This window comes from Diachasma alloeum, unplaced genomic scaffold, assembly GCF_001412515.2.
Source record: "Diachasma alloeum isolate Michigan unplaced genomic scaffold, Dall2.0 Dall_scaffold_00508, whole genome shotgun sequence".
NCBI lineage: Eukaryota > Metazoa > Arthropoda > Insecta > Hymenoptera > Braconidae > Diachasma > Diachasma alloeum.
The window spans coordinates 219,019-236,014 of NW_021680640.1; the positions used below are offsets into that span (position 1 = coordinate 219,019).

Here is a 16,996-nt window from a genome sequence, read left to right on the forward strand (position 1 = left end):
GGCCAAAATTATAGAGTCATCCGGTTCTTTTTATGGGGTTCACCCTATTGTTAATCTTGCGGGTGATCTAATAGGTCCGGCTGAAATGCCGGCGCTCCAATTTCGTTGGATTTTCAGGGGTTAATTGGTTACGTTTTTGTTTTGGGTGGAAGGTCGTTCGGAGCGAGTGCAACCATCGTCTCCAACGATTCGCCAGGTTGCCTTTGGGTTTTCGATGAGAGAAACGAGTTGAGAAGGAATTAGTAGTGGAGTAATAACAAGTGCCGGTAACTTGTCTTTTAACTCCGAAAATGCCGGAGATCCGATCCGTGGGAAGCGCCAAAGACCCTTAGTAATTATCCGAACGACAATCAGTTCGGATAATTACTAAGGGTAAACTAGTTTTGTGTTAGGTGGTTAGAGAAGAGTGAGGTAAGATTTGAATCATCGCGCCAGGTCATGAGAGTCGCGATTAATTCTCGTTAGATTCGCACCTTCGAGGGGCGTGTCCGCACCAATCAAAATTAGGGTGATTGAGCGGTGAATTCCGCGCTCTGAGGTATTTCGAGACGCTCGTGAGTTCGGCAGTTCGGCGTTGGCCCTTGACCTCACCGGAACTAGTGCCAGTACAGTGCCTATCCTAGGATTATAATGCCCACATTTGGATTATTGTACCTACACGGTGGCGAAGAACACCCCAAAGAGGGGCAAGAAACCCAAAGTGAGTTTTAGTTCGGTGTATTTAATTTTCCGAATTCATTTCGGCTTTTAGTTATTCGACTACGGGGTCTTCAGCCCCGTACGTCGCATTTTATTCCGTTAAAACGGTGATTGTGACGCATAATCCAATTGTGAGGTGCCGATCCCCCCCCCCTTTTTTTCACTCGTGATTGGGTGGTTTTCGTGATTTTTGGTGGGTTATTCGAGGGGATTTTTCCCCTTTTTGGGGTTATTTTCTGGCTCAAACCCGGCTCCGATCACACTGTGCATCGGCTTATTACGTTGGTTAAAGATCTTTTACGCGAATCTATCGGAGAAAAAACCCTCCCGAAGGGATAATTAATCACGTTGAATTGCTAGAGCGCGTCCATTTCCATTTCCGTTTGGGGATCAATGTGTTCGGGGGGCTTCCCTGAGTAATTCATCTCAGGGTTTTCGAAAATTCACTCTGCCGTTTTCCGGATATTCCATTTTCGGTTTTTTTGAATTTCCAGCCCATTCTCGCTGGCGTGTACACCGTGTGTTTCTCGAGGGGGAATCCCCCCCCTCTCGACTCCCCACAGATGCCCATCCACGTTTACACGTAGCTATTCTCGCTTCACGCGAGCATTTTTGCGTTTAGAATTCCGCTCGGGGATTAATTAATCTGAGGCGGCTAATTATTTAGGGAAAATTATTTTTTGGGTATTGTTGTCTTCGGTAGACTCTCCCGGACATTTTGTGTCAGGGTTCGTAATTTTTGACTCTGCCATTTTCGAGTTATGACAAGTTGAGTTTTGCGGAATTTCAGCCGTTTTGGCTGGTATGAAAAATCGATGGATGAATACGGTCTCCTCTCTCTCGCTCTCATTATCGTTCGCATACCTTTCCCCCCAATTCTCGGAATTCTCGAGTATTTAGGGATTAGCATGTTTTTCTACTCTCCCCAAATGTTTATTTCGGCATATTTGAGGTATTTATCGACGATATTAATTTCTTCGAATATTTTTGTCAGATTAGACTATTTTCTATCAGAGTGCGGAATTAATATTATGATTATTATTGTTGTCAGTATTGTTAGTTATTAATTGTGGATTTTTTATTTTTTTTAATTTTTTTGAGAGAATTGAAATGTCTTTTTTTGTAAAATTTGGTGATTCTTAAATTTCAATAGTGAAACTAGTAAGGATAATGTCGATCTCCTTCGTTTTTTTTGCTGTTTTGTAGTTTTGACCGCCCCATTAACCCGTTTCCACCTGAAATCCACCCCTCTCTCCACAACCTAGCACACTGAGCGAACCAAGGACCGTTACCTTTCCCCAAAAATCTAGTTTTCTCCCTTTTTTTTGTACGTTTCAGAGTTTTTCGAATTAGTAGAGTTGATTTTGTAGATTCCTTCGGTTTGGTAATTCCGGTTAAAAATTACCTGGCGCCCATAGATTTCTGCATTTTTGAGTTTAACTAGATTCAGGGGAAGAACGGCGAAGGTAATAGGCATTTTAACCCCCATGAAAAATGTCACGTTACACTTTTTAAATCCCATGAGGGTAGTCGTGATTTACGGACAATGATTGATACTTACAAAGAGAAATTTCAGCAAGAAGGTACCACTAGAAAACAGAAATTACAAATATTAAATTTGTTACCATCCCATTGGAGCGTAAGGAAAATAGTTCACACAACGAATGCACCAATTGCTGTAGTAAAACAAGCAAGAACACTTTTTCTAACGAAAGGCATCTTATCTACTCTTGAAATGGAACTAGATTTATTCTTTTTTCTTGTTTGTCAGTGTACTGTTCCGACAGTTTCCTGAAAATCTGATTTTTTTCTAGGATGTTGACTGCATAATAATACAATGAACAGAGTCTTGCATTTTTAGAATGATGATGGATTCAGTAGTATGATGCCAGCAAAGAAGGATTGTGTCTCCAGTCGATTCTAATGGTTTGAAAATTTATACTCAAAAAAAAATTGATTTTGCCAAACCTGACTAGTAGTTATTATTGTGAAATTAGAACTGTCGTATGTCTGAACAAAAATGTTGTTAATTATTTATGATGTTTTCAGGTTTTGACGGTAAAATTTAGACGTCTTCACTGGGCCTTGGGACCCATTGAACAGTTTGTGATATTTCATAGAATATGGGAATAACTAGGGAAAATAGCGGACCCAATCGATTTTGCCCCGTATAACCACAAAAAAATAGCTTTTTCCCGGTTTTACCTTCAAAATGCTCCTTGCTTCGCGTCTCTAGAGGAATGGAATTCTAAAATCGAATTCGAATTTGAGTTTACGAAATTCGGAATTTCACCTACATATTCCGTTAAAACGCTTGCCGCATGACGCACGACATCCACTAGTACATTACAGTGACTGCTTCGAATTCATAATTTATGCTGAAAAAACTACTGAATCTTACTTGAGAAACTGCAAAAAATGCCCCTCGATTGAGGTTCTGCACGATTTGATTAAAAATGGATGGAAGAGACAGAAGTTATCAAATATAAAGAGTGGGTTTTAAAACCTCGAACCACTCTGATAAACAGGCTACAGACAGCAGGATGAATTCACATATGAGTTTTGTCAACGAATCACTCCCCTGTTATCTCGTTTATTTGTGGCGAAAGAACAGGGAAATTATTTGAAAGAACTGAAGGAGTCATTGCAAGCGAATCGATTTTTAGCAATCATCGACTTCGCTGAAAATTATGGATTTATTGTCCACGTTACAGCCCCTGGATACCATTGGAATAATAATGCACCAACTGTTTACATCGTCGTTGTACTCTATTACAAGCAGGGTGATACAATTGTACATCGGAGTTTAGCTATAATATCGGATTGTATGGCCCACGATGCAATAGCGGTACATACATTCACGAAAGTCATTCTTATATTCATAAAATTGATCAATGGGAAAGTTTCAATTTTCTACTTCACGGCCGGTGCTCCCCAACAATACGAAAATTCCAAGAATTTTGTGAATCTGTATTATCATCAGGAAGATTTTGGGATGATTCTGGAGTGGTATTTTTTCGGTACGACACACGGTATCGGTCCTTGCGATGAAGTAGGAGATTCTTTGAAGGAAAGAGCTGCTCGAGCTAGCTTGCAGCTTCCTTCGGATCGTCAAATTACAACATCTCTAGATATGTATTGATGGGCTTCAACACATCTACCTGGGGGGAAGGTGGAATGTTGTAAAGAGGAGGATGTCGAAAAAATACCAGGGACACATAAGATTCACTGTGTACCATCCAGAAGAGGATGGTACACCTACAACCTCAAACAAAAACGACAACTTGATTAGCAATAGTACGGAACGCCCCCGTAGCAATAATAGCAAAGCGGTATTCATACTTTGAATTACTCTTTATACCAACCTGACTAGGAGATTAGGTATGAATCAGATCTGGCGGAGGACTGATGATGACACAATCAAGCTTGGAGCAATAACAAAAGGCCAACCTTGGTTCCGTAATGTTCGGAGACATTGTCTAGCATAGGAGGACAACCTGTTTCCTAATTCCAGGACTCGACGTTAGAATTATCAACAGGAAAATTCGTTTTAGGAACATTTCCTGTTTCTTTTTAATTTTATTTTTAGGACAACTTACATATCACTCTTACCCTTTTCCTTTCCTGAATTTCTTCTTTTTATCTCAATCCGATTCCTGTAGCATATTTTGAAAATGCGTAAAAGTAGAGGAAAAAAATGAAATAAATATTTTTCGTTTTTTATGATTAAAAAAAAAAATTCGGAGAAATATGTTGATTACCAAAATTTTACCTTTTTGAATCCAAATCCATCGCGTGCTGGTTTGTCGATGAACTTTCAGCGACCTCCTGGAACTCTCAACCCGGAAAACTAGAATGACGGGGAAGATCGAGAGAAACCAATCTTGCCAAGAAGGGCCCCAGTCCTTTTAACCTTCAAAGGACAAGGTCACGGTATCTCTGCACGTTCCACAACTAGCTCAGAGTAAAACCGCGGAGGTGTGTGAGTACAGGCACTTAATACAATGGAACACCGTATTAAGAACCAAAATTAAAGAAATTATGTTTCACAAATAAACCAAATAATAGATGCTTCGATATAGCAACAACAAAAAAATAATAATATGGACAAAGAATCGCGGGGACGTACTCCCGCGGAAAATGATTCGATATAAAAAAAATAGTAGAACCAATCGGAAATAATAATTAAATGAAAAATAAGATATTTCGGCGTGGAGGACGCTACGCCGCCGCGAATCACCCGAACGCGACGATAACGCGAGAGCCACGACACGACACAAATTATGGTGACGCGCCAAAGAAATGAATGTTTCAATAATATCAACAATAATTAATGTCCGAGGGCCAACAATAAGTAATAATGCAGCTGAAGGCTGTTGAGTGCCGCATCACAGATAGGAATTGAATTCCCCTCAAACGCGTCTAAAATGGCCGCGGAGTCCGTATTCAATAAATAACGCGTGCACTCACTGTAAAAATTCCTACTCACCGTGTACCGCGAATTGGCTGCAACACAATCCAGCTAATGATCCCACGGCAACGACGGAACATGACGGTGATACTCACTACAAAAAAAAAGAACTGGTCTACAGGACGAAATAATAACTCAAAGAGTTTAAAAAATAATTGTACGAGCACGAAAAATAATCAAGGTGTCTACGTGGCCAAATCCCAACGAAAAGTCTCCTCTGATCGGTCCGATTCAACCGTCAGGGGTCCGAATTTCAATTCCCCCACCCCTTTGTCTCACAGGATTATATGGCGGGCTCTCGGCTCGGGCTTAAATTATTTTATTCCATCATGTATTTTCTAGCGGTCTTTTATCCGCGTGGAAAATTCCCAGGTATATGAGAGTTGCACCTCGCGCTTCAGAAAATTGTTATGCGCTGCTCCGTGCGGGCCCCAGCATAATCCGCTCGCCCCTCGATGCTGTGGCAACCGTTTTTTTTAGCGGCTTCTTTATGTGCCGTTCTCCGGTGAGGTGGTGGGGGTCGAGCGTAGAAGCCTGCGTAGCTTGCTGGCGCTCCATTCCTCCTCGTCCCTCGTACATGTGGCTAGACTCCATGTGTGAGTGGGTGAGTTGCTGATGGCCATGACTCCACTTCATCAGCTGCTGCCCTCTCGCGTCCAACCTCTTGAAGCTCCCGCGTGACGCGGTGAGCGTACGAATTTAACGAGAGAAAAGAAATAGAGAGATGTAGTCAACTATAATAGAAAGAAATAGTGGCCCTGGGTGATCCGACTCCTCGTTGGGCTTTCTTTTCCTAATTTTCTCCCCAAGAACCGCGGTCAGTTCAGGCGAGGACAGTGCATGACATTTGTCATGTCATAGTATGTATGGGGCAATGATTTCATGAATTTATCGCCAATGAAACAATGGAATTAATAATTTCCTGTTTTTCAAATGTAGCTGTCGTTTCACATATTCATATTCTAGATTTGGTATTCTTTGGGATACTGTTTTCCTACAGCAATTCAAAATGTGATGTTTAAATCAGACTTATAATGCCTTTAAAAAATTATTCAAATGCTACTTTAATTGATTGTATCTCCTCCTATATTTTCCTGAATCGCTTTCACGTGAAACGAGAGAATTTCAAAATTCATGTAATTATAAAGTTTCTGTTGGGAAACTTCCATCCAGACTTTCGAACTACTTGTGACCTCCAGTGTGGAAATCACTTGGCCGAATCTCCACTTGTTAGACAGTCAAACCGAGGCTGTAGTCCAGTTAATGAGGCCGCAAAGAAAATGTGAAATCTCACGATTATTCGACTGTGTTCGAAAAATTGTCAATTGATATGTGAAAAGGTTCCAAACAACATATCAAAATATTTAAAGAATGTTCAAACGACGTATTATTGAAATTAATAAAAAACCATCCGTTTTTCAACGGTTATCGCCAAAAACACCGAGGACTGCAGTTTGACTCAATCAATTGGAAATAAAAAAAGATCGGGGTGTAGAGGAGAAAATTCTCTATGGATTTGAAATGGGAACCAATGGTATACAAAGAATTGTTTTCATATGAAAAAATCCCGAAGCTTTTTTACCCTGAATGATGCTGTCGTCGAAAGAGTTGCGCGTGCAGCCACAGGGGATCCGCTAATTGTTTGCCACCATTCAGGGTACGAGAAATTTTGAATTTTTCAATCTAAAAACAATGCATTATAGAATATTGGTTTCCACTGTCAATTTATAAACAATTTTTTTCTCTATACGCTGGTATTTTTTGTTTTGGAATTGATTGAGCTGGGCGGAAAATATTAGAATTTTTGGTGCTAATAATTGGAAAATCAATGGTTTTTAATTGAGTTAAATAGTACGTCGATTGAAGATACTCTAAATATTTTGTTATGTTATTCAGGACATTTTTGTCAATCGATTGAGAATTTTTCTCACAGAGTCGTATTAGCGAAGTTCCAAACACCTTCATTAACTGGGCTACTGAGCGCTCGGTGCGGACGCGTGAGAGGAGTTTCAGCTGCGTCTCCGCATCAATTTCTACACGGGCTAAGAGAATTGCATTTACATAGGTTTGGATTTCTACATAATAATGGATCATTAAATAATGAATTATTAAATATAATAACCGAGAATTTATAGTTATCGAAACTAATGCCCACGTAATGTGTTTCTTTTGCTGCAGATGGAATATCACGAGACTCAAGCTCGGAGTTATCAGTCAGCTGTACCGAGTCGGCTTGGAAATTGGTGTACCAGCAAATGGCAGTATCGCTATTGACAATATTCGGTTGGACGACTGCTTTCCGGAATCAAAGCCATTAAATACACGGAACAACTGCACGCCTGATATGTTCCGGTGTAATAATGGCTCCTGTCTAAATAAAACGAGGGTTTGTGACTTGACTCCGGATTGCTCAGAGGGCGAGGACGAAATACTAGAATGTGGTAATTAAGATGGAAAAGATCCTTCAGATGTTCTAAAATTGAGATATCAAAAATTTCAATCGATGAACATATTGAGGATCTTTTAAGAATCGTTCGCCAACTCCGGCATGTCTCTACTTACTAATAATTAATTTTATTTAGTAATAAAATATCAATTAAAGGCATTATGGCAGAAAAAATGCCACACATCAGCATAACGATTCATTTGAAACAGTAAAATAGTCTATTAGGTTACAGGTGTGAAAAAGGGAGAATGTTAATGCGATAGACGAGGGGAGCCAAACAGAGGGGGCCCCGGCGCCTTGGCCTGGCTTGTCGAGTTTATCGCTAAGCTCCACGTGTCTACGTCTGTCCCTAAAAATATTAACAAACGAGTTTAACGTTCCCTCGTTTTCATACGTATGACGTACACTATTTCTTTAAATTAGTGTTTGAAAATTTTTTTTTCACACATCTGCATGAAAAGTTCGTGTTTTCCACCCTTGAGTGGAAAGTATTCACTTTCCTCGCGCTCATCAGAAAGCAAGATACAAACTTTTCTTTGCACGCGTATTAAAATAGTATATTCCCTATCTAGAGAGGGAAAATCAAGGAGTCACGCTCGCAATTGCACATTGTGGTAAGCACATGGGTAAGGGTCTTTTATGTAATCTCCCGTAGTCAGGACGTTATTTTCTGTCACAGCGTAGGTGCAAAGGCAGATATCCCTCCCGCGAAGCGCCCGTCGTGACGGAAAATAGCATGTGCACCACGGACGGGGAAAACATGGCTTTCCGCCCTTGGTGCACAATATACTATTTGACTACCAAACGGAAACTACTTCTGAATAGAAAATCATACCAAACAGTGTCGGTGTGAGGGGTGAGGGGGAACGGGCAACCGCGCTTATGTAGGCGTTATGTGCTGTAGTGAGCATTCCGTATATAAAAATGATAGAATCGACCAAAAATCTCAAGGAATTAGCTGGGGTAAGAATGAACTCCAAGTTGTATCCAGAAAGTCAGCGGTTATAAACGAAAAGTGAATCCCGTAAACAAAAAGTCACTTTTCACCTATTATCATAAAAATTACGGAAAGTGCCACTTTATGCACAAAAATCTGTAAATGAAAAGGTGTAGGAACTCAGGGGGTAGTGGGAAGGTTCAATTCAGTAATAAATGCAATTTAATAAACTAATCACAGTATATTTGAAAGACGTAAGAAATATGTACAAAAGTAAAGATAGAAGTGATTCGGTATAAGGTTCGTAATCGACTGAGGGTTTGAGGTAATTAGCGGCCCGAGGCGAAGCCAAGGGCTACTAATTACACGCGCTGAAAATTACGGTCTCACATATGTCGAAAAATGTTTTTGACAGTGATGTCACGTTCAGTAAATGAAAAATAAACGAAAAGACTTTTCGTTTATTTTTCATTTACGAGTAAACGAGAAGGGACTTTTCTGCACGAGGGGAACGTAGCAGTAGTGTCAAAAATTTCATTTCAGGTGCATAAAGTGGCACTTTTCGTAACTTTTATGATATTAAGCAAAAGGTGATTTGTCGTTTACGGGATTCACTCTTCGGTTACAACAGCTGACTTTCTAGTTAGAACTTAGGGTTCATTCCTATGTCGCTATTTGAAAGATGGTGCCGTCGTTACATTTTAGACCAATTGGGTGTCATTATTCCCGCAACTCCGTGTATAGCTGAAAACGTCGGTCTAGTTATCTTAATTGAATTACATCACCCATACGGTAGCCATTACGCATTAGAATCCTCTGCTTTTGATTATTAATGGTCTGAGTATTTGATGGGTTAACCGTGTCTGTTGCGTGCTTGCACTTACGAATAAATTTCATAGAAATACCTAGTAAATTCGCTAGAAAATTCAATTGCATTTTGAGTAAAATTGCTGTTAGTTTTTGGCTGATTCTATCGATTCCCTGACTGGAACGCACACTACTATACACAACGCCTATATAAGCACAGTTGTCCATTTCCCCTCTCCCCGCACACTGATCAGGTGTTGGGGACTTGGCAGGTGCGTCTTCTATTTGGCTCATCTCGTCTATCGCTCAGCTGTGCGTGTCCTACGACTATCCCTAAAAATATTACCCCACTGATATTAACATTCCCCCGTTTTCACACTTGTAACGTAATATACTATTTTGACACTGCTGCTATGTTCACTTCGTGTCGACAAGTGCCTTTTCTTTTACTCGTAAACAAAAAAAATCAGTTGGCCACTCGCTGAACGTAACATCACTGAAAAAAAAATATAGTTCGACACATGTGCGACGGGGATTTTTCAGCTCGTGTAACTGGTAGTGCTCAGCTTCGCCTGGGGTCTCCAGCTTCACACTCGTGAAAAATCCGTCGCACTTGTATAGAAATATATTATTTTTGATGATGAATTTGTTTGTTACTCAGTGAGTTACGTTTGTTTTAAGTGCAATGAAATTTGTTCATGAAGCAACATCATATAGGTTGAAAGAGTTGATCAATTATCCGGAGTAATTACTTGAGGAGCGGAGTACAATTCATACAGTGAGAAAGAGATCGTAGAACGGTACCCTTTCACTATCAAATTCCCACTCTTACCTTCGTCATCTCTCTTACGCTCATTCGTGCCATCTATTATCATTTTACCAAATTGCAATCTCCACTGCTCAAATTCACCATCTTCTTCTTTCGCATTATATGAAGAATCATCCTAACCATTCACAATTTACTATTGTATTGCTTAGTGTGTTTATTGCTGTTGAGGATATTCTTCTTACACGGAAACCATCCCGAGTATCCCTCACCGATTTCGATGAGCTTGAAATATGTTATTCTCCATCAAAATCTAAGGTATACGTATTTTTTTTCTGCGGATAAAGACTTTGAGGGGGTTAAACCAACCTCCGAAGTTGACAGGTTTTCAGGACCATTTGACTGTTTCATATATTGGCATTCAAAATTTTAGAACGAAAACACATGCATGATAATCTATAAGAAAAATGATGAAAAATGGCGTTTGTTGCATTTGAATAGGGTCAATTCCAAAAAAATGATAGGGGTTCAAATCCAAAAAAATCTTGTGAAAAAAAAATAACGCTCGTATTTCAATGGTATGAATGGCTATCAAACGAGCAAGTAAAAGTAGGAAATACGGGTTTTTGCATTTTTTCGAAAGAATGGGTGTAGGGGGTAACCCACCCTCGAATTTAACTCAACACATTACAAGTTGAATATTGGATTTCTTCTCGAAAGAAGACAATTTCCAATGTGTGAGGTGAAGAATCTCGTCGGTCTTGTTTAGAAAGAGTGAATGACAAAATAACTATTAGAGTTGAAATATACAAATGTTTTGCAACAAATACTTTTTCGTGATTCAGGGGAGAATTGAAAGGAGAACTGGAGTAGCCTCTGCGGATTACTGTTTTTTTTGGAGGAGGAATGAATACAGTGCAACCCAGTACAGCCCTTCTTCTAAATTCATAAAAAGGATAGAGGGATGTTGAAGAATATTCTTTCAGAATATCACTTTTATTTATATTTTTACATACCTAGAAATATAATGATCTGACAATTCCATTATCATTTCTTTTTTTCTATTCTTCCTTCATTCCACCCCCACTATGTCATCATTATTCATAAGTTTCCTTATTTTTCCTATCATAAGGCGTTAAGAAAATCATATTTTGAGGTCTTCTTATAATTCTCCTCTTTTATCTATTCATTATATTTTTTGCAATAATGATAGTCGTCGAAGAAGTGTTTGAAACATAATGACTTCTTGCACCAAGAACAATGAATAATAGCAATATTCGTGCACGCCGGTATTTCGCAATGCGACTTGCAAAATTCACCGAATGCGAAATGGACGGGATTTTCAAATTCATCTGGTTTGGTTTCTACGTAACCGCTTCTGTACCAAACATATTTGAAGAGATTGACATATCGTGGTGACGACAATTGATTATGAGTTAGAGGTTGCAACTTGATGACATTATTCTTTAAATGTAAATTCAAATCATAATCCATTAATATAACACTATCAGAGAAATGTCTTATGAAGTTTTTCCAAACCCCAAATCCAAAAACATCGAGTGGTTGGAGTTTTCCAGTTGTCCCTTTAGGTATAGTCATTACCTCCATATCCTTATTGCGTGTTTTGGTAGCTTCCACGATTGGAGAACAGTGTCCGGTCCATGAATCCACCAATAATAGACTTTTCACACCAAAATTCGGGACAAAAACATATTGCAATCAAGTTTTGAAATGTTCTGAAAAAAAAATAGAACAAATGAACGTTATCGTTGGAGCGACGTCATCATTACGGATAAATAAGAAACGAAGTATTAGACCAATCAACACGGTCTCATACCTGAAGTCAGTTTCCCACATTTGGATACATCTACGTATACATTATCCGGACGAAACAGTTTTTCTTTTACTCTGGGACCGAAATGACCGCTTGGTTCTTTCAAAACTAAAAAGAGTGGAGAGAGGAGTTTTCCTTCGGCTGATATAGTTGGTTGAATAATATAACTGTGTGTCGTCGATGTTAGGGATTGCACGATACATTGTACTTGTTTTTCACCTTCTTCAGCCAAAGTTCTGCCTGAATGCGTTTCAAACTGAAATCCGCTTTGATCAGAATTATATATATTTGATAAACCGTACATTGCAATCTCTCGTTTCACATCATGGACAAACTATTCCGATTTTTCCTCTAGAACTTGACGGTCATCAATTGCTTTCGATGTAACAAATTTATTGATTTTCCTCGAGACAATACGATGTGCTTTTTTAAATGCTCGTATCCACTTGTTGGATGCTTTAAAACGAAATCCTCACTACCTATATGTTTTTGGGCTTGTAATGCCCATCGTCGTAGGTTACAATCGTGTACAATCATTCCAGCGTTGACAGCAGATTTGGAATTTTGTAGTGTGTATTTACAAATCCGATCAAGTTTATCTTTATAGCCTCCTTATTAATGTTATGTGCCCAGCGTCTCAACTGCCGTATTGAAGTTACTTTTCGAAATTGCTGTTTGACAGATTCTAAGCTTAAATTTTTTTTCTTCTTACCACTCCGCCAATATGCAACAGCTCTAGATTTGTAATCGTAAGACAAATTCCCCTCATCTTTAGTACAGGTATCAGGGTCTATCGGCGGTTCATGAAGATTATCCGCGTATTCTTTGTCTTCGACCATCTTCATGTTCCAGTCTTTGTAAGGTTCCTCAAAGTTTAACGAATCTCCCACCGTCACTTCGATGCCAGAATACTCATTCATTGCATGTGATAAAACTTCCTCAATGATATTTTTCAATTGGATTTCTTCATTATTTCTAGGTGATTCTGGAATATTCATCGCTTGAAATGTTGTCAGCAGTAATTGAATAACGTTCGTGGGATTGACTCTTATTTCTACGTGTAATAATTATCTAAATGTCTCTCAAAAATACTTTTCTGTCCTCGTTCTAACTATATTTAAATTTTCACGATATACACGATATACACAATAGTTCTATATCTGGTGTTTCGAAAGTGTCAAAGTGAACGAAAGATGATAATCATAACAAAAGACTGGCTGGGCACGATAGTGTTTTCCTTATGCTTTCATTTATTAGATTGATCATACTTTTATCGTCAAGTCCTGATAGCAGAGAAAAATACGTCTGGATAGAGCACACGCCCACCGCGGTTTAATCCCGAAAATAAAATGTACAAAAATAACTCTGTTGATTAAGACTAATCCAAAGTCGCAAAACACAAATATTACGGTTATTGATATTGTTATATATAATTTCATTGTTTATACAATCATATCACATAAACGATTACAGATAAGAAGAAATGCTTCAAACCAAAGATAGCTGACATGCAGTAATACACATATCTGGTCTTGTATCATTTTTCGCATATTACGATAGAGCAAGAGTTATCAGGGGAAGAGCAAAGCGGACCGCGCCAGCATTTGTGCGAGGTGTCGGCGCACTCCTATGCATTGATCAACAAACTTGATGGTGACAGACAGAAATGAATCAAATTAAAAAATTTCCTCATCAAATTAGTCATATAATTTTTTCTTTCAATTTTTTCCCCACGTCTAGCCGTTAATGAGACATTAACACTCTTAGGGTTCATGATAGGGAAAATTAGTTACGTTTTCGTTTAGTATAATTTTGCGAGTAAGCGATCCGAGATACGAAAAATAGTTCGCATCAATATTGTGGCCCAAAAAGACAGTTATCCCACTTTGCATCAGCGTTCCACTTTGTCCCATCCCCCCCCCCATTTCACCCTTTTTGAATCCAACCAACACCATTATTCATTACTTACTTCAAGAATTGTGATCGCCCAAGAAGAAATCCAATATTCAACTGGTAATGAATTAAGTTAAATTCGAGGGTGGTTTACCCCCTACACCACTTTTTTCGAAAGAAGCGAAAATCCGTATTTGTGACGTTTGCTCGCTCGTTTAATAGCCATGCATACTATTAAAATACGAGCGTTATTTTTTTTCACAAAATTTATTTGGATTTGAACTCCGATCATTTTTTTGGAATTGACCCTATTCAAATGCAACAAACACCATTTTTCATCATTTTTCTTGAAGATTATCATGCATTTGGTTTCGTTCTAAAATTTTGAATGCCACTATCTGACACAGTCAAATGGTCCTGAAAACCTGTCAACTTCGGAGGTTGGTTTCACCCCCTAAAAATCTTTATCCGCAGAAAAAAAAACGTATACCTTAGATTTTAATGGGGAATAACATATTTCAAGCTCACCGAAATCGGTGACATTCGGGACGGTTTCCTTGTTAGTAAGAGGAAATTGTGCACACTTTTTGAATTGTGAAAATTTTAGGACAATTCTTCATGGAGATTCCCATTCTTCTCTTTGTTCGAGATCCACTTTATTTTATCAACCATTTTACTATAGAATTAATTATTCTGCTTATGATTAATGATCCTAGCTATTTCGAAAATAATTGAATATATTATTTTGATTCCATGAATTTCAAAGTTTATCCATATTTAAATTGCGGTGGAGAAATCGTAATACATAATTTTGATTGAATAGCGACGATTCAGTATCTCATATTTCTTCAATCAATTGCTCCTTATATTTCAGATAAAGTACCGGAAACCGCAAGATGCAATTTTGAAAATGGTTGGTGCGGTTGGGTAAATGCACTGGACAGTCAACTCAAGTGGACTCTCCATCATGGCTCTACACCCTCCGAACGAACAGGTCCAAGTTATGATCACACTTATCGCAATGAAACTGGTGAGTTTTCAAACTATGTTCTTTTATAATAACATCAAGAATTTATTAGAAACTCTAAAACGGATGGGAGAAGGCATAGTAACAGGAGAAGGGAATTCGACGTTAATGTTAGAAAACAAATATTATTAACCAAATTAATTAGCATAGTTGAGTGGAATATATTCTATATATTATATTGCTGTGAACTGTCCGTATCACTTAAAATTATAATGATTGCTCTATATTAACGTAATGTGTGTAATTTGTTAATCCCGCAGACGCAAAATTACTGATTTTTCACGAATACTCAACAAGTGTTGACCACACATGCCGGCGCGGCACTCTCGTGCCGATTCTTGCATCGTGCTAATTATCGTATTTCATATATTGTTATTAATGTAAATTGTAGTCAATTATACGTTCTCATTGGCAATTATTCATCTTGTTAATGTTGTCAAGTCAATTTGATATTATTATTGAGAGTCGGTTTCTGAGAAATTCGTAAATAATGAACTTGTATATTCTGTCCAACATAATTTGTCTATTATTTCTTGAAAATTACTTTCTCCCGTCATTGGATCGTCCAAGACACCTTCCTTAGTAAAAGAGTCTATAATATTCTATTGTCAAATCGTATTTGTTAATTGTGATTAAATCAACTGGCGTCCACTGGGTTATTATTGATTATTTATTATTAGTACTGGAGCCGCGACAGTGTTCGATCCAGGCCGCATCGAGGAGAAGAACAATTAAAGTCAATTATTGCATTGTCAATGAAATTATCAGTAAATTAAATAGGGAGAAACGTTTTTCTAAAATGTTATGTCTAAAATATTATATAATATTTTACATCACTCCTTGTAGACGTCGAGTTTGAAGAATTTGGGCGAATTCGTCTCGAAAACTTGCACACGATTTCTTAGACTGCAAGAAGGATTTCAGAACCCTTTTGATCTCGAGGGAGTATTCACATTCGAATTAAATACTGTCTAAATCTAATAGATTATACTTGATTACTATAGTACTAGAATATAAGAGTGACCCAGTATTGGCCGTGGGTAACCCGATGTTGGCGATTATCTGTCATTCATCACTGATCAGGGATGGTTGCGATTACATAGGACACCTACACTCGACCCCGGACTCTTATGCTATTCTCACCATAATTTTGGCATAGTTAGCTTGGCAGGAATTGCGGCTTTAGGTAAATAAAATCCATGGGCGTGATTGAAACGATTTTAAACAATTACATTGATTTGAAAAGTTGATATCCTGATTGTAAATGCTAATTACCAGAAATGTAATCATTTGATTTTGGTGATTACAATGACTCCGTTTCACTGTGGCTATAATTTGATTACATCAGCGAGAAGTGCAATGATTACGAACGTGAATTGCCCGTCGCAATTTCTCGTCAATTGTTGGATGATCTCACGCACGGAAGAAAAAGGTCATCAGTAATGTTTCTCTGAACTATTTTGTTTCTATTGTAACGTGACATTTTCGTATGGGGGTTAAAAATGCCTATTACCTTCGCCCTTCTTCCCCTTCATCTAGTTAAACTCAAAAATACAAAAATCTATAGGCGCCAGGTAATTTTTAGCCGGATTTACCAAACCGGATGATTCTACAAAACCAATTCTAATTGATTCCAAAACCTCAAAAATTTACACAACAAGGGAGAAAACTAGATTTCTAGGGAAAGGTAACGGTCCTGGGTTCGCTCAGTGTGCTAGGTTGTGGAGAGAGGGGTGGATTTCAGGTGGAGACGGGTATTGGGTGGCCAAAACTACAAAAAAAAGGAAAAGAAATCAACATCGTTCTTACGTGTTTCACTATTGAAATATGAGAATCACCAATTTTTCAAAAAAAGACATTTCAATTCTCTCAAAAAAAAATTTATAAAAAAAAAGAAAAAAATCTACAATTAATAACTAACAATACTGATAATAATAATAATCATAATATTAATTCCGCACTCTGATAGGAATTAGTCTAATCTGACAAAAATATTCGAAGAAATTAATATCACCGATAAATACCTCAAATATGCCGAAATAAACATTTGGGGAGAGTAGAAATACACGCTAATCCCTAAATACTCCAGAATTCCGACAATTGGGGGGAAACGTAT

At 38.2% G+C, this 16,996-nt stretch overlaps 1 protein-coding gene across 1 annotated transcript in view; it reads left to right on the forward strand.

Moving 5' to 3' along the window:
* Positions 1-14,883, forward strand: part of LOC107042700 (MAM and LDL-receptor class A domain-containing protein 1) — a gene marked incomplete at its 3' end in the record, with an annotated part of 173,930 nt that extends 159,047 nt beyond the window's left edge. The window contains 2 exon segments of the mRNA XM_015263852.1: positions 7,349-7,611; positions 14,728-14,883. Coding sequence (XP_015119338.1) covers positions 7,349-7,611; positions 14,728-14,883 — 419 coding nt within the window.
* Between the last annotated feature and the right edge of the window lie 2,113 nt (positions 14,884-16,996).